The 24400-nt window shown below is 45.3% G+C and overlaps 2 protein-coding genes across 8 annotated transcripts; both read left to right on the top strand.

The window, feature by feature from the left end:
• The first annotated feature begins 2740 nt into the window (after positions 1-2740).
• Positions 2741-7038, top strand: LOC123181839 (nitronate monooxygenase). 2 transcript variants are annotated; one of them, XM_044594234.1, is made up of 6 exons: positions 2746-3132; positions 3218-3430; positions 4762-4857; positions 5117-5262; positions 5600-5819; positions 6653-7038. In XM_044594234.1, exons 1-6 carry the CDS (start codon positions 2998-3000, stop codon positions 6854-6856), a joined length of 1014 nt encoding a protein of 337 aa, XP_044450169.1. In that variant the 5' UTR covers positions 2746-2997; the 3' UTR covers positions 6857-7038. The 2 variants fall into 2 exon arrangements, with proteins under 2 accessions (XP_044450171.1, XP_044450169.1); XM_044594236.1 differs by lacking the exon at positions 6653-7038 and having other exon boundaries at positions 2741-3132; positions 5117-5497.
• A 6735-nt stretch (positions 7039-13773) lies between these two features.
• LOC123181836 (subtilisin-like protease) lies at positions 13774-22071 on the top strand. Of its 6 annotated transcripts, XM_044594233.1 has the most exons (6): positions 13774-18426; positions 18680-18771; positions 18930-19031; positions 19145-19245; positions 19338-19492; positions 21785-22071. In XM_044594233.1, exon 1 carries the CDS (start codon positions 15705-15707, stop codon positions 17916-17918), a length of 2214 nt encoding a protein of 737 aa, XP_044450168.1. In that variant the 5' UTR covers positions 13774-15704; the 3' UTR covers positions 17919-18426; positions 18680-18771; positions 18930-19031; positions 19145-19245; positions 19338-19492; positions 21785-22071. The 6 variants fall into 6 exon arrangements, with proteins under 6 accessions (XP_044450168.1, XP_044450167.1, XP_044450166.1 ...); XM_044594232.1 differs by having other exon boundaries at positions 18930-19245; XM_044594231.1 differs by having other exon boundaries at positions 13774-18771.
• Positions 22072-24400: the final 2329 nt, after the last annotated feature.

The raw sequence follows: 24400 nt of genomic DNA, 5'->3' as shown, positions 1-24400 counted from the left end.
AAAAAACACAAAAATACTTTGCTGCAATTTATTTATTTTTATTTTATTTTACACTTTTACTTATATTTTATATCTATCACTATCAGATCTCATCCTTGCAAGTAACCGTGAAGGGATTGACAACCCCTTTATTGCGTTGGGTGCAAGTATTTGTTTGTTCGTGTATGTACAACTATTGAAGACTTGTGTGTTCCTCCTACTGGATTGGTATTTTGGTTCTTAACTAAGGGAAATACTTATCTCTACTTTGCTGCATCACCCTTTACTCTTTAAGGGAAACCAACACAAGCTCAAGAAGTAGCAAGCGACATCTGTTTTTGTGCATATTTTGCTTTTAGTTGAAATCCCTCCCCCTGCTTGCTCGTCACGCTCCGACACTTCCCGCGAACATGCAAGTAGGACTCTAGCTTTAGATATAAAATTACAGTTCGGTCCAACATATAACTAGCATCCCTCCCGTATCCATAGGGCTGGAATTCAAGCTGATTGGTTTGGTTTGACTCAATAGAGCTCATTAAGATAACGAGTTAGCTCAACTCTTTTTTTTTGCGGGTGAAACACATGTATTACTCATCTCAAATGTTCATACAGTCGATCGTAGCTAACTCCATAGCAGCCATTGGGCCTGACCCAACCCAGGTCATAGTCCTGCCCTCAGAACGAGCAAAACACGCTATCCTATCACTAACCTTATTCTGGCTACGATTAACATGAGTAATACAAGATGCACGGAGAGACATAAGATATTTGATCTCCTTGACGAGAGACGAGTAGACCGATCTATTCACCTCTTTCACTTGGATCAACTTAACTGCAACAAGAGAATCCATCTCGATCTCGATGGGTAATTCGCTTCTTTGGATGGAAAATGACAAACCCTCCATACATGCACATAATTCGGCTTCCAATGCTTCGCGACAGGAAAAGTTTCCTACATGAAGAGAAAATGACAGCTCCCTTTTCATCTCTTAAAACCATACCAGCACCCGCTGAACCATCAGCAGCATAGGAGCCATCAGTGCATAGCTTCACCCAGCCAATCTTAGGAGCCGACCACTTGGGACCGGCATCGCTTACTGTCACATGCGGCATACTGAAGGTTTTGTCATATGTTAGGACAATCTTGCCTTTATTAGGATCTGGTGATAATTCAGTTTTGATGCCAATGAGGGAGTCAAGATAGCTCATCAGAAATCATCTCGATGATTCCATGGCCGGCACTGGTTTATAATGGACCACTTCGTTGCGTAAATGCCAAGCCCACCACAACGTCATCAAAAGCATAGACCTTTCAATTTCCGGCAAAGGATGTAGAGCATGTAATAGCCACTCCACACCAGTATTCTATAGAGATGTAATACTTGGCAAAGACCACACTTCAACCATAGTTTCCCATAGAATACGTGAAAGGGTACAACGACAAAGAGCATGAAAGGAATCTTCAGTCTCAACTGCACATATGGGGCATAAATCACTAGTTTCAAGCCCTCAACTGTGCTTGTTACTCCAAGTTGGTAGGGAATTTGTTGCGGCTCTCCAAGAAAAATTACGGACCGGCGGAGGCACATCAGTCGACCAAATTATATTCTAGCAGGAACAACGTCCATCTGGACGTGAGCTTGATGCAGTCGCTGTGTCCCTATGGGATTCTTCAAACCCGAATTGGTAAGCACTTTTCACTGAAAATCTGATACTTACCAGGGCCCCAAGCGAGAGTGTCCCCTTCTAACCGTGGCGACGCCCGGATCTTCATGATCTCGGCTACGTCTGCAGGCAAGAAATATTGCTGTAGCAGATTGGAGTTCCAGGAACCATTCTCATTAAGAAGTTCTGAGACAAAAACGTATCATGCATGTGCCTTTAACAATGATGGGTTTGTAAGAGAAAGGCCGCGGAATCCAGTTGTCACGCCAGACCCGAATGCTCCTCCCATTCCCCACTCTCCATATCAATCCCTTCTTCAGTAAATCTAATCCATAACTGATAGCTTGCCATGAGGAAGATGCATTACCAGAGAAGACAATGTCCTCGAGATTGCCCTCTGGATAATATCTTGCTTTGAGAACTTGAGCACATAAACTTTCAGGCTTTGCGATTAATCTCCAAGCTTGTCGAGCCAATAAAGCTTGATTAAAAATCCGAAAATCTCGAAACCCAACACATCGCTTACTTTTAGGTTGCATCAAATTATCCCATGCCCGCCAATGCACTTTCCTTTCACCCTTGTCAGCACCCCGATAGAAACCTCTCACTATCCTTGTCAATTCGTCACACACCGAAAACGGCAATTTGAATACTCCCATAATATAAGTGGGTAGGGAACGAGTTAGCTCAACTCAACTTGTGGTAACATAACAAGCTCAGATTCAACTCGATTTAACTCGTGTAACTCAAAAATTAACTCGTTTAACTCGTTATTAATATAAACCGCAAAATATATGTATCATGTATGTAATTAATCTACAAAAATATGAGTAGACACATATTTTTCTTCACAATTATAACAATCAACATTTTACGTCAAAGGGACACTTGGTGCACACAAATCACAACAGTATTGATACTTACATCATGTCCATTTCAATTAACGAGCTTATAACAGTTAAACGAGTAGCTCGTCAGCTCGACTCGCTCAACTCGATTGTTAACGAACTCAAATTGAAACCCATCTCGACTCATTCGTCAACGAGTTCGAGTCAAAGTGGAGCCGACTCACTGGCTGCTCATTTAGCTCACGACTTTTATTTGCAGCCCTCCTTATCCATCCGACATGCGGAGGAAACGACCAGCCGCCGCGCGGTGACGTCCCCGCTGACGCCCGGCGCCGTGGACGGACCAGGCCCCTGGAGCACGCAGCTCGCTGCCTGCCTGCTCACGGCTCGTCGTCACGGCCTATTTATGGATCCGCCGCCCGCCACCGGCAGCCGGCAGAACTCCCGCGACTATCAGGATCGGCCGGCTATACACCGTGAACTGCGCCACTAGACTAGGAAGAAAATGGGGTGGAAGGGCATCCTGGGGTTCGACTACGGCGTCGTGCAGGCACCGCTCGGCCCCGACATCTCCGGACCGGAGCTCGCCGCCGCCGTCGCCAACGCTGGCGCCATAGGCCTCCTCCGCCTTCCTGACTGGGTACCTCGACTTTCCTACCCTCTTTGCTATTTACATGCACTCTGTCAGTCTTGGCTAATCGCCGGAGCCCCCTACCTGCCTGCAGCCGGCGCCGGACCACGTGAGGGAGCTGATACGGAGGACCAGGAGCCTGACCGAGAGGCCGTTCGGGGCGGCCATAGTGCTGGCCTTCCCGCACGAGGAGAATCTGAGGGTCGTGCTGGAGGAGAAGCTCGCCGTGCTGCAAGTGTACTGGGGCGAGTTCCCCAAGGAGCGGGTCGACGAGGCCCACCGTGCCGGCGTCAAGGTCTTGCATCAGGTGAGATCCTTAGCTGAAGGACATTTCACCGGAATGGATGAAACCCGACTGCGGCTTGTGCTTACTGAACTGTACTTAGCAGTTAACACTATTTTTCTGAACTGTACTTAACAGTTAACACTTGTTGTGCCGTTCTTATTACCACTTTCCTTGTCTGATTGCGTTTGCCTAGTCTATGTTCGTTCCAATTTCCATAATTAACATTTGTGATGTCGTTGTAGTACTAGACTGGACTCTTTCTTCCTACTCAACACTCCTGACTAGTAGTGCCCAACTAATTAGACAGAATTTGTTGGAGCAAAATCATTTTGTTCTTGAGAGTTGTGAGAGGGCAAAGTCCGGTGGCCGTTAGCTAGATATGGCTGCTTAACACCTTTGTTAATTAGTCAAAACTTGTGAATGGTATGTATCAAACTTGCTAAATCATTGGAGGGCGGTGGCCGGTGGCCGTTAGCTAGAGTACGTTGACTGGTCATTATTCTGTATATGTCCAACTTCAAACAAGTGTTGTGTTCTTCAATGGTTTTGGTGCAAATGTAATGAACAACAGCGGAATGGGCTTTTATGTTATATAGACAGATGGAGACTTCCAACAGAATTTGGTCTCTCACAATGATATTTGGACTAAGAACGGAAGGGGCTAGAGTTTCTTATATGGACTCTGTCTCTGCAGCAAACCATGAAGTCATGAATATACCTAATTAAATCATGAGTGTCGCAGTTTTGAATGTAGTTAGTTCAAAACTGCGACACTTATTATGGATCAGCCTTTCCAACAAAGAAATCAGAGCTCGGTTGAGAGAGTCGTGCCCCCGTGTGTTCTCCGCCTACGGCCCCTCCTCTCTTTGTATCCCACAACCAAAAACAAAGAAATCAGAGCTTTCTACTATCAGTGCACACTTGCAGCTATTGTAACAAGTACATTTGAAATTTTATAAGCTTCTTTTGAAGGTCTAGTAAGAAACTATAGTACTGTTATGTCAAATTTTAGAATGTGATCCTTTTCATAAAAGAAATACTTCTTATCTGTAGTGATCATAGTTGAGTTTATAACAAAAATGCGTGTTACTCATTTCTCTCCAATTTCCTAGGACTGCTGGGATCATAGGGTGATTTGTGATATTGATGAACAACTAGGACTAGCATCTGACGTAGACCATTCAGGTTTTTATGAACTCCTTGTTGGTACGAAGAAATTCACAATAAGTGCCAATGTGTGACCTGTAGTCAAGGTTTTGGTGCTCTATGATGATGATATGAGCATGTAAGTCCTTGCACTTGTTCTGTTGATTATGGATATTTAGATTTTTTTTCCTTTGTGACTTGAACAGGTTGGTAACCTTGAGGAGGCAGCAAAAGCTAAGGAAGCTGGTGTAGATGGAATCATCGTTCAAGGCCGTGAAGCAGGGGGGCATGTGATTGGTCAAGTAAAGTCACTACACACTGTTTCCATGTTGTTTTCGCTTGAATATTTTGAAATGCTGTTAGGCAGTCTATCAAGAAGCAAGCACGCATGCAATAAGAATCTACACCATGTGCCCGTGATATATTCCAGGCTACTGATTTAGCTTAAGGCCCCTTTTGTGGTGTCATCTTTGGAAGAAAAACACATCTTGCAAGTCTGTTTCTATTTAATTGTCTTCATGGGCTTTCATCTCAAACAGCTTTTTTTCTTTGAATAAAAAGGAGGGTCTGCTACCGTTGCTGCCGAGAGTAGTGGATCTAGTTTCAGATAGTACTGTTTCGGTTATCGCCGCTGGTGGAATCGTAGATGGCCGTGGCTATGCTGCTGCATTGGCACTTGGTGCTCATGGTGTTTGCTTAGGAACTAGGGGGCTGTTTGGTTGGTGCCCAGGTTCGCCCTGCCAATCATGGGCTGACCAAAAAATTGGCGACCAAATCGCGCGCCCTGGTTTCGCCAACAATTTGGCGTGGAATCAGAAGGAGGGAGTGCGGGCGAGCTGGGCATGCCAAAAAATCGGAAGTAATCCAAACAGACAGCCACGTCCCAGTCAACGCCAATATTTTGGCTTGGTAGTTGAAGGCAGCGATCCAAACGGCCCCTAGGTACTTGCTGAATCTTGCCTTTGTATGATTATGTCAAGCAAAGCTTTTCTTTATACTTATGCATGTTGTGGTTTTCGCATTATGAAATTCTTTAATATTCAGGTTTGTAGCCACCGAGGAAAGCTTTGCGCATCCGCTGTATAAGAAAAAGCTAATTGAGATGAATTGCACGGACTATACAACTGTGTTCGGGCGTGCTAGATGGCCTGGTGCTCCACAACGTGTCCTGAAGACACCTTTCTATGTCGAGTGGAAGAATCTTCCAGATCACGAAACAGAGGAAAATCAACCTATTATAGGTCATTCTATCATCCATGGTGTGGTATGTATTAGTTATTTATTTTTGTTGAATTTACACCCTCATTCTGCATTTAGAAGTTGAAACCATCTTTGGTATGACCTTTTCTGGTTTTCTTATTTTGACCAGTAATGTAGAGTACTTTACTCCTAAAAGTCTTACCCCGGCACAATATATAGGCATGGTGATGAGTGAATGTGCTTTATCAGAACTTGGTTGGCTAACTTAAGTTCTCAGGCATCTAATTTTGGGAAGTTTTCTTCCCAGTGAGAAACATGAGTCTTCAAGCTGTACCTTTGAAACTGTTTGTCAATTTAGGCATGTCAGCTAACTTTAGGAGCTCTTGGACACGGGAAAGGCTGCTCCAGTCCAATGTAGGGCCAAACAAGCCCCACAACTGAACCGAGCTACTTTGCAAATTAGAGCTCAAGTGATCAAATTTTAAATGGCCATGCCAGCACAGGATGATTTCATTGATATTATCCTTGGGGAAAAGGATCTCAAAATGTTTCAAAATGACCATGATTATTTATTAACTTCCGTTTTTTTAATTAAACCTGGGTCTGTTTCCTGGGCATATAAAGTTACAGAACGACATAATGCACATATTTACTCTTATGGGCCCGTGATATAATTTCCTAGGATTTTTGTCATCTTACTTCAATATAGGTTGAACAAACTAAAGTTCTACTTGTAATGTACCATAGTTGTGATTAATCATGGCCATCTATTATGCTGTTTGTACAAGATGGAGCTCAGTAGAGGAGTTCACTCATTCCAAACCTTAAATGCACATTTTATACTTGTGCATCTAGAACTTAATAATGGAGAACTAAGCAATGGTTTCATAATTCCAGCACAAGGATATCCATCGGTTTGCTGGTACTGTTCCTAATGCGACAACAACAGGCGATATCGATAGCATGGCCATGTATGCTGGCCAGGGTGTTGGGCTAATCACGGGGATTGTACCAGCAAGGGAAGTTGTTGAGAGGCTAGTTGCCGAAGCACAGCGCGTCATTGGGACAAAGCTTTCTGGTTTCCCCAAATCATCAGAGTAGTGCTGGTGAAGTCCTTGGTAATTAACTGTTAAGGTATCTAGTGGTGTACGCTGTGTGTTATTTGTAGGCAATAGCCAATGAAAATAAATGGGTTTTCCAAGGTATTCCCTTTTTACCACAGTTTTGTACTTGTATGTGTTATTTTGTAAGTATATATTCAATAAAGGTAAATGATTTCAATACGATGAGACTGACAAGTGGAGCATGTAGGCTGGAGCCACTTGTCAATTACACATCGGGATCGGGTTGTGCTTATGCTTTTGGAAACTTTCATTTTCATGAACCTCAGAGCAGCTGTCACTAATCAGACCTCAGGTGTCGGGTCATCTAAGATACCAACCTATGACACTACGCACTATGGAGATAGTAGTGTATCCTAGTATAATATGCATGATACCGCCTTATGATACCACCCACTACAAAAGGTCTTAGTGGCAAGGGCAAATTAGTAATCCCAACTAGCAAGATTTTGGAGTTTGATTGGGCTGGATATGGTAAAAAGAAGTTTTGGAGGTGGTGAATTCGGGAGTAATGTCGGTGGGCTGAAATGACACATTTATTGTCTTAGTTCCAAAGGTAGATGGTTCAACCAAGAATACTCAGTTTCAGCCCATTAGCGTGTATAATACGGTCTATAAGATAATTTCGAAAAATGTTAATCACATGCCCAAAGGTTACTTTGCCGGACGTGATTGAACAGACGGGAAGTGTGTTTGTGTTGGATAATATTCTCATTGCATACAAATACATTCGTCGAATCAAGAGGGAGACCAGTAAGAATGGACTATGTGTGGTGAAGCTCGATCTTGATAAAGCATATGTCCGGCTAGAATGGTGTTTCCTGAGGAGAATGATGGACTGAACGGGGTTTGCTGACCGATGGATTCAATTAATAATGAATTGTGCCTCATCATATGAGTACAAGATTGGGTTTAATGCGGAAGAAGAAAAAAAATAAATACTCCAGTGAGAGGCTTACGGCAGGGTGACTCCTTCTCGACGCACATGTTCTAGACTTCTAGTTTGTGCTGAGGCACTCTCAAGTACACAACTCCATCCGCTTCTCCCCTTCTTTCTCCCTCCGGTGGATCTCCAGCCACCCAAGGCCCGGGCCATGGATGGAGATGGCGGAAGGGGAAACGCTGGTCGGAGGCGTGGGCGGGAGACGCAGAGCGAAGGCCCGGCCCGAAGGTCGCGGCAGGAGTTCGTCGTCGAGGGCCTGAGGCGGAGCGCACGGGGTCGGCAGGCGCAGCGCCGGCGAGTTGGTGGAGTAAGGATTGTGCAGCGGCGAGGAGGCGCCGGCTGCTTCCGCTTCCGCGACACGAAGGCGACGATGCGCGAGTCCCGGCCTCGCCAATTCGCCAGGCAAGCTGAGCTCCTCTCTCCTCTCTTTTCCAAATCCGGATGCTTTGATTTACTACTGATTTTTTCATCAAAAAGCGTTAATTGTGGTTTAACTCCGCTAAACATCTTGTCCCGCCCCGCTATTTTAATTCAACTGAAACTTAAACAAGCTAGCGCAACACTCGACACGTAGCGGCGTCCTCTCGGCCACTTCCACGACCACCCACCAGCACCAGCAGCATAGCTTCCTCTTTTTCCATAGATGGAGTCATGGAAGCTCAACCCCTCTCTCTTGCAGTGCACCCACCACCGCCACTAGTCCTCTCTCCCTTTGGGTCACTTCTCTGTTCCCTCCTCCACCATTTTCCCATCAGCTCTGCAAGCTGCGTGCTGACGCGGTCGAACCTTTGTTTGTTTGGAGGCTTTCTCTCCACCAGCGCAAGCTCGACACACACCGGTGTCTATGAAGGATAGCCTTGCCCTTGTGTGCTTTGCAGGGACTAGCAGATACACGATAGAGTAAATTACATCTATAGTATCTGAACTTGATCCTAGGGTTCAATTTGGTCACTGTATTCAGGAAAGGTCAAAATACGGTCACCGAGATTGCCAGGAAGTGTCACTCTACGGCACCAGAACCATATTCGATGTATTTCGCTGATGTGGCAAACACACATATCTCTCTCTACTACCACTCTTCCCTGAAATTTTGTCGAACACCTTAGCCACATCCACCGGTGCACCGCACGCCGAGCTCGCACCGCTACCGCAGCTCTCCAGCGCCGCGTTCTAGAGCTCCCGAAGCATCCCATGTGTTAGAGTAGTCAATATACGACTTCTAGTCCAAGTCAGTTTTGTACCCTACCCCAAGTCGGTTTGTACCCTCTTATATACTCTTGTATGCCGCACCAAATCATCAACAAGCAACAGTTTTATTTAGCTTTCATGGTATCAGATACCGGTCCTAGGGTTTAGGGTATGGCTCCGCCAACGCCACCGCTGCCGCCGCCGCCCGGCTACTTCGAGCGCCGGGCCGCACTCATCGCCAAGGCTGCCAACGCCGCGGCCGCTTCTCTCTCGGCCCTCACCATAGCTCCACAAAACTACCCTGCACCTATCCTCGCCGCACCAATATCTCTTGCTGACACAATCTCCGACGTCAGCCCCTACATCCCCATAGTTCTTGATCTCGCCGCCCGCAACTACTACCATTGGAGACATCTCTTCGATCTCCACCTCGGCCGCTGCAACCTGCGCTCGCATGTCGCCGCCAACTGTCTTCCCCGCCCCGACGATCCGCAATGGTTGAAAGACGATCTCGCGATCGTCCAGTGGTTCTACACCCGCATCACCACCGAGATCTTCAACATGCTCGATCACGACGGCGCCACCGCTGCCAACATCTGGCACTCCTCCGTCAGCTCTTCCAAAGCAACACCGACGCTCAGAAAAACGCTCTCCACACCGAGCTTCGCAATATGGTGCAAGGAGACGCCCCGGTGAACCTGTTTTGCCAGCGCGTTAAGACCATTGGTGATGAGCTCCGCGAACTCGGCGATACAGTTAGCGACTCACAGCTAATCAATATCGTCGTCGGCCTCAGCGAAGACTTTGACAAGCAAGCCTCGTTCATACCGATGATACGGCCCCCTCCTACCTTCGCTGAAGTTCGTTCCTTGCTACAACTCGCGGCGGAAACACAAGCTCGCAAGGACTCTCGCCCCAAGGTCTTTCATGCTGCGGCTCATCCTCCTCTGTCGTCTACACCAGCGCCGCCTTCCAGGCCGGCTCCTGCCGCCGGGCCGTTCGCATCGTCATCTGTTCAACCGCCCCCGGCTGGCGTCCTAGTCCAAACTACCGCGGCAAAAACCCTATCTACAGGCCGCCGGCGACTCGTTCGGTTCCGCCTACGACATCACCAGCACCGAGTCCTGCACCACCCACTATTGCTCCATCTGCGGTTGCATGGCGGCCTCCTCATGATCTTTGGACGGGGCTTGTTCAAGCATGGCCCATGCCCTGGTCCGCTCCGTCCACCCTCGGTGCTCCGCCGGCATACTCAGGTGCCTGGCAACCCGGCCTTCGGCCGCCTACTGGTGCTCCCGGGGTTCTCAACCCCCAACAGCCGGCCAATGCCTATCACGCCGCCCCGACGTATGTTCCTTATAGTCATTACAGCACCGACGGCGGCGCCTACTACACACCTCAGCCGGCCCTGCTCCCGACGCCACCCCCACCACAGTCGGCCAATGCCTACTACACTCCCCAGCCGGCCCTACTGCCTTCACCATCGTATCCGCCGGCACTGCTTCCGACGCCACCCTCACCTGCGACGCCGAGCTGGGATCAAGCTGCCTTTCTCCAGGCCATGAATAACTTTGCTGCACAAGGAAACTCAGGTACGGATTGGATCTTTGATTCAGGGGCCTCTAGTCATATGTCTGCATCTAGTAATTGGTTATCTTCTTGCACTAAATCTCCTTTCCCTTCCATTATCCTTGGAGATGGATCATCTATTCCTATATATTGTGTTGGTCAGGCTCAACTTCCCTCTTCCACCAAACCTCTTTTACTTTGCGATGTTCTAGTTGCACCCGCCCTCATTAAAAATCTTATCTCTGTTCGCCAATTTACTTGCGACAATCTAGTTTCGGCTGAATTTGACCCTTTTGGTTTATCTGTGAAGGATTACCTGACCAAGGCCGAGATCGCTCGCTTCAATAGCTCCGGTGATCTTTATTCTCTTAATGGAGTTCCTGCCGCCACCCCTCCAACATCCATGCTGGCCTCCGTTGATCTCTGGCATCGTCGCTTGGGCCATCCCAACCCCGCCGTCTTAGCTTCTATGCTTAGTGAATTTACCATACCATGTAATAGGGACTCTCATAATTCTGTGTTTTGCGAGTCTTGTCAATTAGGCAAACATGTGCGTCTTCCCTTTAGTTCCTCTAGTTCTTGTAGCACTTATCCCTTTGAATTAATACATTGTGATTTATGGACCTCTCCCATTGCAAGTGTTTCGGGTTTTAAATACTACCTTGTTATCCTAGATGATTTCACCCACTTTGTCTGGACTTTTCCTCTACGCAACAAATCCGAGGTCCATTCTCTTTTCCTTAATTTTCAACGCTATGTGTCTGTTCACTTCTTCCTCCCAATTCGCTTTATCCAATGTGACAATGGTCGCGAGTTTGATAACATTAAAATTCGTACTTTCTTCTTACAACATGGCATCCTGCTTAGGTTCTCATGTCCCTACACCTCCCCTCAAAATGGTAAAGCAGAACGCTCTCTTCGCACCCTCAATGATATAGTTCGCACTCTCCTCATTCAATCATCTATGCCTCCCAAGTTTTGGGCTGAAGCCCTACACATGGCCACCTTCCTTCTAAATATTCAAGCTTCTAAAACTAAACCCAACACTACTCCCTATTATTCCCTCTTTCTTTCCCACCCCGACTACTCCGCGGTTCGTGTTTTCGGCTGTCTCTGTTTTCCCAATGCATACGCCACTTCTGCAAATAAATTGTCACCACGCTCTATCCCATGTGCTTTTCTCGGCTTCTCTGACGAGAACAAAGGCTATCGCTGTCTCGACCTTCACACCGGACACGTTCATGTCTCTCGTCATGTCACGTTTGCTGAGCACATTTTTCCTTTCTCACAACGCACTACTACATCATCCAACACCCCTAGCTCCGCAAACACCCCCTCTCCCCGTCCTTTCCAACTATATACTCCCCTACCTGCCGAACACAACTTATCACCACCACCATTAACACCCACCATAGCCAATCCCAACCATACACTCACCCCACCCGAGACGTCCCCAACACCCCCAACCCCTGCTCCCTCCCCAACACCCCCGGCCCCTACTCCAACTCCACCATCCAGTCCTACTCCTTCGTCCGACTCTTCCGCTGCGCTGGACTCACCAGTACCCACCTTACCCCCTCGTGCTATTCCTACAGCAGCCCCGATTAATGATCATCGCATGCGTACTAGGGCCAAATCAGGATTTCATCAACCCCAAGACCGCCTAAACCTTCATACCTCCGTATCTCTCACTTCTCTTCCAAAGAATTACAAAACTGCTCTACTTGATCCCAATTGGGCCGCTGCCATGCAAGAACAATATAATGCTTTACTTCAAAACAACACCTGGCAACTTGTTCCTCGTCCTCCCAATACAAATATTGTTTGTGGCAAATGGATTTTTCGCCAAAGTTCCACTCCGATGGGAGCCTCTCACGATATAAAGCCAGGTGGGTTTGTCGTGGCTTTTCTCAGCAACAAGGAATTGATTACGAAGAAACCTTCTCTCCTGTTGTTAAACCTAGCACCATTCGCACCGTTCTTAGTGTTGCTGTCTCCTCTTCATGGCCCATTCACCAACTTGATGTTAAAAATGCTTTCCTCCATGGTTCCCTTCAAGAAAATGTCTACTGCCAGCAACCTCTGGGTTTTGAAAATCCATCCTTTCCAACTCATGTATGTCTTCTTCAGAAATCTCTCTACGGTCTTAAACAGGCCCCACGAGCTTGGTTTCAACGCTTCTCCTCCTTCATTCAAACAATAGGCTTCACTCCATCTCTCTCCGGCACCTCTCTTTTTGTGTATCATCAAACTTCTGACACTGCCTATTTACTTCTCTATGTAGATGATATCATTCTTACCGCCTCCTCTCAAAAGTTCTTAGATCATATTGTCTCTCTTCTTAGATCTGAATTTTCTATGACTGACCTAGGACTCCTTCATCATTTCTTAGGCATTGCTGTTGTTCGAGATTCCTCCAGCCTTTTTCTTTCCCAACGCCAGTATATTCTTGATCTTCTTAATCGTGCTGGTATGCTTGACTGTCAATCATCTCACACTCCTGTCGATACTAGTTTTAAACTTTCGGCTACCGGTGAACCCTTTTCCGATCCTACTCTCTATCATAGCCTAACAGGTGCTCTCCAATATCTCACCATTACTCGTCCTGAAATCTCTTTTGCTGTTCAACAAGCATGTCTCTATATGCATGATCCCCGGGTTCCTCACTATAATCATGTTAAACGCATTCTTCGGTATTTAAAAGGAACTCTCAATCATGGTCTCCACCTCAATAATTCTTCTCCAAACTCGCTTACCGCATACTCTGATGCAGACTGGGCTGGTTGTCCTGACACTCGAAGGTCCACTTCCGGTTTTTGTGTTTTTCCTGGTAACAATTTGATTTCTTGGTCTTCGAAAAGACAGGTTACAGTCTCACGTTCGTCGGCCGAGGCTGAGTATCGCGCTGTGGCACATGCCGTTGCAGATACAATCTGGATTCGGCAGTTACTCTCCGAGCTACACAGGCCTATTGAGCAGGCCACTATTGTCTACTGTGACAACATATCAGCAGTCTACATGACCAGCAATCCAGTTCAACACCGACACACAAAGCATATTGAGATTGATATTCATTTTGTTCGTGAAAAGGTTGCTCTTGGTCAGGTTCGGGTGCTTCATGTTCCCTCTACGGCTCAGTTTGCTGACATTTTCACCAAGGCACTGCCTACTAAGCCGTTTCAAGATATCTGTTTCAGTCTCAACGTCGTCGAGCCTGCCGTTGATACTGCGGGGGGATGTTAGAGTAGTCATTATGGTATACGACTTCTAGTCCAAGTCAGTTTTGTACCCCTACCCCAAGTCGGTTTGTACCCTCTTATATACTCTTGTATGCCGCACCAAATCATCAACAAGCAACAGTTTTATTCAGCTTTCACCGTGGCCTATGAACGATGCTGCGTTGGTTTGCTAAACCAGCACAGACGGAATACCCAACTCCGGCCCCATGCCCAACTTGAAGCTCATCAGCGTCGTTGGCCACGTCGTTGGCCAACCACTGGCACCATGTTTGCAAGTGCACGGGTGCGTGCGTGGCCGATCGACACCATGTTTGCGATTTCGGTAAAATAGCCTTCCACCCTACTATGCTCAGCCTCCGTCGCCTGCCTGACAGAGGCTGTCAACCTGCTCTTTCCCCATCTCTCGTCCAGCCACGCCCCCACACCTTGCAGACATACTCGCGGTTGGTGTACTGATCGGCACGTCGGATGCCAGGTTGGGCGGCGTCTTCGTTGAAGAGGGATCCCAGGGCGCGTTGGTGTACATGCACGGGTGCTCCACGGATTCGCCGAGGTGCCGAGGCTATAGCCTAACCGTCGTGTACCTCGCATTTCGCCGTGCACGGCGGCATCGCTCTGTATTCTGAACACCACAAATGAGTTTCGCAACGCTGGAGGGGACGTAGATTGCGGCGACGGCCGGGGCACGGCATAGCCTCCATGAAAGCTCGCCGCTTGCAGGAGGTTCAGGGATCGGAGAAGTGCTCTCCATCGCGCACTAGGCAGATGAGGTACACGCCAGGGGAATCGGGTGTCCGAGCTTTCCAGGAGGCGGCGGCGCGCAAGCTGCTGAGGTGCGAGCCGACCTCGTAGTCATCTCGGAGCATGTCAAAAAGATGAGCTCGTCCGGGTGCAGCGCACAACCATACTGCTCGACGCAGAGTGGGGCGTCGCACGGGAGGAGCTCGAGCTGGGCGGTCTTCCACCTTGACGTGGACGGCACGGTGTGATGTGAAGAAATGCGGTGGAGAAGTAGAGGCTGTTGACAGAAGAGAGCTGAGCAGTCAAGTGGTACATCACCGCGGGCTCCATCATCCATGGCTGGTCGGCATATACGCGCCAGCCGGTGCTCAGGTTCATTCATCGAGTGCGGAGAGGGATGATAAGGATGAGCATGCCACGTGAGCAAGTCAACGGTTAGGACCAGTCAACGTATACCACATCAGCGAAATACGTCGGATACAGTAGAGTGCCACATTTACGCAATCTCAGTGACCGTATTCTGACACTTCGTGAATACAGTTACCAAAGTGAACCCTAAGACCAAGTTCAGGTACTATTGATGTAATTTACTCTACACGATACCTTAGCTTTCTGTCTCTACCACTCCCCTGATGTGATTAGATACATGATACAAAGATTATTCGGTGGAACTCTGGCGTCCCGCAGTGCAGGAAGCGTTTTCGTTTGGAATCTTTTACCCAGCCACCCCACAGACGACACGACCCTCTCCCTAGCCATGTAGCTCAAGGACGAACCAGACCGAACAATCTGATTTGACTCACGTCACGTATAGGCACAGGAGCATCTAGGGCGTGCGTGCAAGGTTCAGCACGCAGCATTTAACGTTGAGGCCCCGAAGCCATTCTTGTGCTCTTCCCATCTTTCTTTCTCTCACAAATCCAACCGAGGTAGAGTGAGCGAAAGAGGAAGAAGCATTTGCTGCTCTGCGCCGTGCCGTGCCCTCCTTCCGGTCGAGGAAGATCCTGTGCGCAGCCGCCGCCACCATCCGGTTGTCCTCTCCCTCTCGGTTCCTTCCACCACCACCACCACCTCTCCTCCTCACACACCAAGCTCACGCACATTGGCGTCGCCCCCCCCAGCTTCCTTTGGGAATCGCAGCTCCAGCCATGGCATCCTTCGCCAACCTCCTGATCTCACTTTTCTCGCTCACCCTCACGCTCCTGCATGCTCCTGCACCTGCGGTATGCGACGACCTAGGTGCAGGCCTCTCTCCAAGCCATCGCACATACATTGTGCTGCTGAGGCCACCCGTCGACGCCGGCAGCGAGGACGACCACCGCTGGTGGCAGGATTCTTTCCTGCCAACGCCTCTCGCCGGCTCCCATGAGCCACGCCTCATCCATACCTACACCGAGGTCTTCACGGGGTTTGCCGTGAGGCTCACCGAAGCCGACCTCGCCATGGTGTCCCAGAGGAAAGAGTTTGTGCGGGCGTTTCCAGACCATCTCTGGCGCCCCAGCACTACTCACACTCCCAAGTTTCTCGGACTGGAGAAAGATGCCGGGCTGTGGAGGGACACCAACTATGGCGAAGGAGTCATAATCGGTGTAGTCGACACCGGCATCTATGCGGGGCATCCTTCCTTTGATGACAGTGGCATCCCGCCACCTCCATCAAAGTGGAAGGGTTCATGCCATGGTACTGCTGCTGCCCATTGCAATAACAAATTGATTGGTGCCAAGTTCATCACCGTCAATGACTCTGGAGATGTCATAGGGCATGGGACACATACCTCGTCCACGGCTGCTGGGAACTTTGTCAGTGGTGCCTCGGCACAGGGTCTCGGCAGGGGCACAGCAGCCGGGACTGCTCCACGTGCACATCTGGCCATGTACAGCATGTGTACGCTTCGTGGGTGTGACTCCGTTGACATCATTGCGGGGATAGACGAAGCTATCAAGGATGGGGTTGATGTGCTCTCACTCTCCCTTGCCCCTATTTATGATGTTGAGTTCAGTGCAGACCCGGTAGCCATTGGTGCACTCAGTGCAGTAGCAAAGGGCATCGTTGTTGTGGCTGCAGCTGGGAATAATGGACCCAAATCGTTTCTTGCAAATTCTGCACCATGGTTGCTCACAGTTGCAGCTGGCTCAGTGGACCGAAGCTTCGAGACTGTTGTGCAGCTTGGGAACGGCAATCACATCAATGGAGAGGCTTTTAACCAGATTACAAACTCAAGCTCCAAGCCCAAATCTTTTCCTCTGCATTTGAACAAGCATTGCAAGTCATTGCCTGGAAGAAATGTGGCCGGCAAAATTGTGATTTGCCATAGCACAGGACCAATGAATGACACTGGGCCATCAATCAACAAGACCGACATCAGTGCCATCATTAGTGCCGGGGCGGCTGGTGTAGTGCTAATAAACAGGAAAGCTGCCGGTTTCACCACCCTTCTCGAGGACTATGGCAATGTGGTGCAGGTGACTCTGGCTAATGGCAACAATATCACAGAGTATGTGAGGACGACAAGCAAAGCCAGTGCCAAAGTCATATACAAGAACACTGTGCTTGGCGTCCGTCCATCTCCCACGGTCGCGGCATTCTCATCCCGCGGTCCCGGCACGTTCAGCCCCGGTGTGCTAAAGCCAGATATATTGGCACCTGGGCTCAACGTCATTGCTGCATGGCCACCACTCACCATGCTTGGATCTGGGCCATTCCACATTAAATCAGGGACGTCCATGTCGACTCCACATGTCAGTGGTGTCGCTGCGCTTGTCAAGAGCTGCCATCCTGACTGGTCTGCTGCTGCTATCAAGTCAGCCATCCTCACCACTGCTGACATCATGGACAGCACAGGTGGCCCGATCTTGGACGAGCAGCATCAGAGGGCAACCGCGTACGCCATGGGTGCTGGCCATGTCAACCCTACAAAAGCAGTTGATCCAGGCCTTGTGTATGACCTTGGCATTACTGAATATGCCGGCTACATATGTGCTCTACTTGGTGATCAGGACTTGGCATTCATTACGCGTGACCCGAGGTTGTCCTGCAAAATGCTTCCCAAGATACCTGAAGCACAACTCAACTACCCTACCATAACGGTGCCACTCAAGACAAGGCCGTTCACAGTGCACAGAACTGCGACAAACATGGGCCCATCAAATTCCATATACACACTGAAGATGGAGATTCCCAAATCTCTTACAGTGCGAGTCTACCCAGAGACGCTGGTGTTATCCAAGGCTGGACAAAAGATTAGATATAGTCTGACGGTGAGCAGCTCTGACAGTGAGAGCTCAAACTTCATGGAGGGAAGTTTGAGCTGGGTCTCAGTGACCCATGTTGTGCGCAGTCCGATCGTTGTCGCACTTTTGTAAGCGGGAAGAGTATGTGTGCCATGTGCGATGTTCTAGAGAAATGACTGTCTTTTAACTAGTAGGATTTCCATGTGTGGAAACTAATTGAAGTTTGGATGTGGAGCATCCATTGCTCTGTCGCAAAACTGACCACACATACACTGCCAGTTTGTGATGTATCCATTCTCTATAACTCTGTTACTTTGAAAAAGAAAATGATTTGGTATCATATCATTTGGTTCATCAGGTTTGCTTACATCTACATGGAAACACACAACACTATGTTGTTTGGATACTGAAATGTGTGTTTTGAAACCAAATTTTTTATGCTTCATATTATTTATGCATTCAACTATGTGGACATGTTCTTAGCTGCAAATATTCTGATGAGGGATGTGCCTAACAAAAATGGTTGTGTTTAACTGAATTAGATGCAGATAAGATCCGAAAGGTTTTGACATTTGTGTTTATTTTACGCCCATATGCTCCGAAGTTACCTTAATCATGCCCCAACATCGTATAACATACAGTGAGTTATATTATACCTTTATTGTGCTGCAGAATTAATGCCATGGTTTTGTTAGAATTTGTGTCCCTGTATTTTCCTAGGAAGATGCTATTTATCTTGGTAAATTTGGAGTGATTGTGTAACTTTGTTTAGATATGTCAGATATACAGTTAAGAAACTGCATTATTATTTATTTTCTGTGAACATGAAGACTTGCGTTACCAGTTTTGTTTCGATGATATGTAACTTTTATAAGTTATGTTTTGTTGTGCAGGTAGACACATTCAGATTTTAGAAATATTATTCAAGTGCTTGTTCTTGCTAGTGACACTGAGGAATATGGAGTGGCATGCACGACCACAAATGGTATTTCAAGCAGTTTTTTCATGTTATGGTCTCCCACCCAAGTAACAAAATTGGGAAAACCCTAGTCGTAATCCCAAATAGATATTGCATTCTTGATTGGCAACAGAACAGCATCCCCAAACCATTCTGAAATTCTTGTCTTCACCTTTTTCCTTTAGTTTATTTGGTGCGATGCTGCTAAGGTGTTCCGCAACTAACTGTAATTGTTAAAGACACAGTTCTATTCTTCCTTGAGTTATTCCATACCTTAATAATCTCAGGTTTGCCATTTGGACCTTTCTATGAAACCCCTTCTCTAACAGGTGCATGCACCATTATTTCATCGATAATCATTTTCATTTTGCAACAATGTTTACACCAAATGGTGCTGCAGATGGATAAAGTGATATCACATGCTCACGCTACCCTAGGAACACTTATGTCACAACAATCAATAATTGGTGGCATTACTATGAAGATAAGCAACATTAGCAGGTATTCCCTGTATATCTTTTTTAGTTGCCACCAAAAAATATATTTCAAGTCTAATGCACATCTGACCAAATTGTGTTTCCTTGCTTCTACAGATTAATCATATGATTGTGACATCGACAAAACAAAAATGCCAACACGATGATCATTGGTCAGTAATTGTTGATACCAATTGATCCCAACTCAAAGTGCCTATCAGATGACCATTCCTCAGCCACCAGACAAGTTCTGTTTGCTCCTGGTTTTATATGTAAGAGTTCAAGAATTTTGCATCTCCTCATCCATTCCCTGCTCATCGCGAAAACCATGTTAGTTATCAATATGCACTGGCGAGCCAAAGAGATAAAATTATTAGCATGTTTAATGTTTTTATTTTTGAGAAAACAGTACAAACTCTCACCCCTATGAACGCACACGCACACCCTACCCCTACTGGTAAGAAAGTAGTAGTCTGATGAGATGAATCATAATGTTCATTCCGACACATCAATAACTTGAATAATCTCTATATCATTTGCCTATTTTCTGGACAATGCATTGCACGAGCCAATATAGTCATTGTGCAAGAGAAGGTTTTGAAGTAATTCAGGTCGCATCCGTCCCTGATTGTTGGAACTATTTGAAAATTTTAGAATAAATCAAGAATCCTAGGTAAGCAAATATGGAAACCATTAACAAGCTATCTTTTTTGAAAAACCCTTTAAGTCAGCCGGCTGATTAAGAGCACACATCAGCCGCCTTAATGTCCAACCAGGCAACCACGTGTCCATGAGGGACCATGCTAGTATTTCCTTGAGACTAGCCACAATGGAGAGGAACATACACTAGTAACATACACATATCCCTAGACTATGTTACTATCTTCATAGTGGGTAGTAACATAAGTATGGTGTCATGCAAAACTTCATTTATTAGGTTATAGACCCATATTGCATTGGGACATGTGATGTTACGGTAACTAGCTAAGTTACTGAAACTATCTCTCTCCTCATTAACTCATTGCCATATAAGCAAATTTGCTGAGTTGGACTCGATGTTACTACTGAAGTTACTCCCACCGTGGCTAGTCTGAGAGCACGCTATAATTATTTCCCTAGGATGGAGGTATTATGGCTGGTCAAAAGATCACTGTAGTATGGTCTTGTGATGGAATACTTATTAATTGTGTATGTAATTTGGAAGCCAATAAATGCAGTAGTCTTGTTAAGGATATTAATTAATTTCACCCGCAAAAAAAGGATATTGATTAATTTCTTATGTAATTTTTGGGAGACAGCAGTAAATGCCATAATCTTGTTACGGAATGCAAAATAATTGTATGTAATTTTTGGGAGCCAGCAGTAAATGCCATAATCTTGTTATGGAAAACTAATTAATAACTTTGTATGTATTTTTTGGGAACCAATAAATGGCATAATGCTGTCATGGAAAACTAATAAATTTCGTAGTAATGTTTAGGAGCCAATAACTGATATAATCCTGTCACGGGATACTAGTAATTAATTTTGTATGGTATATTTTGGAGCGAATAAATCGACATCCAGAGGATATTCCATGATGTGCCTATTACTGGAGGATCTTAATTAATTACCGCGAACCATACAAAGGAAACACTAATGCAGGAAGTAATAATAATAATAATAATAATAATAATAATAATAATAATAATAAAACGGCAAAATATGGTACTCCAAGGCGCCTCTATATCTATATAAACAGCAGCGGAAGGATCCAACTAAACACCACAAGCACGACCAAATATACAATAGTAGAAGGAATCAAGGAAATAGTAAAAAACTTCGTTATGGCTCTAATCAACTTAAGGTTTGTGTGCTTGATGGCTCTTTTGCTGATTTCGACCACTTGCTTGACGAGTCAAGTATCAGGGAGAAACAACATAGGTACATTTCTTTCCAGGAGAGCTTATCAACTTTATTATAGAGAAATTTGTGGTTTCCGGGAGCCACATTTTATCCTCTTGCTTGATTCTCCTGTTTGGAATCTATTGCATGGCCTGCTGCACCCACGGATACAGAGAAGTCTGAATCTGTTGCCTGTTTTTGTTCGATGGTCCATGACTCAAGTATACAATCTAAATTTTAACAATGGCATGGTTGTTTTGCCCGTGTTTTATGATTAGCACCCCTTCACTGCCGCGGAACATATCTTAATACTACTCCCTCCGTTCAAAATTACTCGTCGAAGAAATGGATGTATCTAGAACTAAAATACATCTAGATACATCCATACCTGCGACAACTAATTCGGAACGGAGGGAGTACATGTTTTGATACTAGTCTTGAACTGCCAGTACTAGCCATGGTGGTTGTTGACTCCAACCTGGTATATTGATTCCATCATAACTTCAACGATGACAATGGGATATAACATACCACTAGTTGTTGCGCCCGTTTTTGTATTCGCGCGCCTCTTCTATCCTGATATTTGCATAATATGCGTACCTTTTTTTCCAGATTATCTGAGTTTAATTACGAACTGCTGTCGGTTCTGATTCACATTTTTTTTCTTTTCACCTTTATAGGTCTGCAAAACGGCATATGCGGCAATCGGGAACCCTACCAAGTCAATTGTACGCAACAAGGCTGTGTTACTGCCTGCAAAAAAGCGGGCTGCGGAGGTGGGATTTGCCATAAAGATGGTAGTTGCAACTGCCTCTAGATGAGGCTGCCAAGTCCTCTCTAATTTGTAGTAAGAAAACGATCCAGAATAAGCTTAGGAAAATAAGAGCATTATGAGTTTTCTTCAGTTCCTGGAATAAGTGAAATATATGCTGATTCTTTATTTTTCACGTGCTCTTACGAGAACTCCTATCATGCATGACGTTTATTAATGGAATGTCGGTCTTCTGGCCTCTCGTTTAAAAAGTCTACCACTTGAGTTCAGTACTTGATTTCAACCAAAACGACTTGCTCCCTTTGGTTCCGTTATTGAGCATGAAACAGAAACTAACCCGTGTCAATGCTCAATAATACTTTGCCTGCAACTTTGCAACTAAAAAAGGGAGAATCAGTGCCAAATCATATAAAAATAACTAAACCTTCCGCAGAAACTTAAGCACTAAAATAATTGCTTTATCAGATAATTTTCTCAGATACAAATAGTCGGGACCACTAGCTATCATGGCTGATCCATAGACAAAAATATCAGTGCACAGCAATTTGCCAGCGAAAATTCTGATATGTAAATTTGCAACGTACTGCCCTTGACGCTTTCAGTGTTTGTTCTGTTCATCTTCTGTAAATTTGGCAGCCATGATGCAGCAGTTGCGCAACATATTTTTGTGATTGCAGTCTCACTGTTTGGAGAGGAGTAGCATTTTCAGTTTTAGAGTACATTGAGCAGATATCCATGAAGGATTACATCCATATACATTGGCTAGACAAGCACGCAAAACACCATGGTAGTTGTACCATGGCAACTTTCTTAATAAGATGGCTATTTTTTCTATGGACGTGGTTGGCAATTTTTGGAGGGGTGAGTTGGGGTAGTTTTAGTGTGGGAAACACGGAAGTTTTTTTCAGTAACATGATCATGACAAACATAGTTATGGTAATCAATACTCAGTATAGGGCACTGTATCTTTGTTGAACTTTAGCAAATCAGTAAACCTATGACTGTTCACTGCAGGGTGTATATCGGTTTCTGCCATGTTTTTTTCATATTGTTTGCCATTATTGTCCATACTATTGCCATGAGTTGTTCATGGCCAGAAAAATGAGGAAACTTGCCTTGCTGTTTGATCGCCATGGCAAAATTACCTTTTAGTTGCCATGGCAAATTCACCTATATTGACACGACAAATTTACCTATAATGCCTTGGCAAATTTACCTATATTGACACAGCAAATTTACCTATAATGCACTGGCAAATTCTTCACTTTCTTTTTGCCATGAAATGTTTACTTTTAAATTTGCCATACCTAATTTTTTACTTTTTTTGCTATGCCAAAATTACCTATATTGGGATGGCAATTTTTAACCTTTTTACATACATGTCAATATAATAGCAAATACATGCCATCGCAATTTATTTTAAAAACCCGTGGCATTTTTAACTCGAAGTCCATCGCAAATTAACCTTGCATCCACCCGATGGCATTTTCTTACGCTTTCACATGACAATTTTATTTTCAAAAACCCATGGCAAATTAACTTTAAATCCCATGGAAAATTAACCTTTGCAAGCATGGGAAAATTAACTTTAAATCCAATGGCAATTTAACTCTACAACGAATGGCAAATTTGCTTTATATTATTTTGAGCATGGCAAACCTACCTACTGTACCGTGACAAATCTTATTTGCCATGGCATTTTTTCTGTCCATAATTTTGTGTTATTTTTTACATACACATCAAATCTCTCATACAACACATGGAAATTTAAATTAAAATAGCTTGTCAATTTTTAATACCGTGGCAAATCCTAAATAGTTCCGTAAACTCGAATGTCAATTTTTTTTGGAAATCTTGTTTTTTTGCATTATCAAGAAATTTCGGTCAGTTCATTTAGGTGGCGAGTTTTAGAATTTCTTTTTTGCAAATTCAACTTCGAAGCCATGGCAAATTGCATTTCTGCTGTACAATGAAATTTTACATCCATGGCATTTTCTTTAAACCATGAAAAGTTTCAGAAATATGTCAAATAGTTTCTTATACATGGCAAATGTTTTTTAAAAGTCATGGCAAATATATGTAATCATCTAGTCATGTCAAATTTTGTTTTCCATATATATAAAATATTTTTTGAATCTTTTTTAACCATGGATTCATTTTATTGTAAAAGGGATGGCAAGTTTTGTATGTTTTTTTTACATCAGAGTACTCTTTATTACAAGGATCACCATAGTATCTTTTACAAGAGTATCAACAATCTCTACAGGTGGATCTTCACTCACCTTACTTCTAGCTAGCATGGCTAAATCATGGGTAGGATAATTAGTCTCTCTAGAAGCATGCTCAAAAATATTATGCGAAAAGTCACATGGAAGGTGATAAATATCGTCAAATACTGCCGCCGATAGACCGAAAGAGGGACCTCCATTCTTCATTGTCTTTATCACCTCGATGTTGTCGGAGTTCACCTCTATGCAATACACCCAACTATAGTTGCCAAATTGAGACCAAATCGTAAGGCTAG

Source organism: Triticum aestivum, chromosome 1D, assembly GCF_018294505.1.
Source record: "Triticum aestivum cultivar Chinese Spring chromosome 1D, IWGSC CS RefSeq v2.1, whole genome shotgun sequence".
NCBI classification, from domain to species: Eukaryota; Viridiplantae; Streptophyta; class Magnoliopsida; order Poales; family Poaceae; genus Triticum; species Triticum aestivum.
The sequence above is the reverse complement of the archived record's forward strand: the minus strand, read 5'-3'. Positions and strand labels throughout refer to the sequence as shown.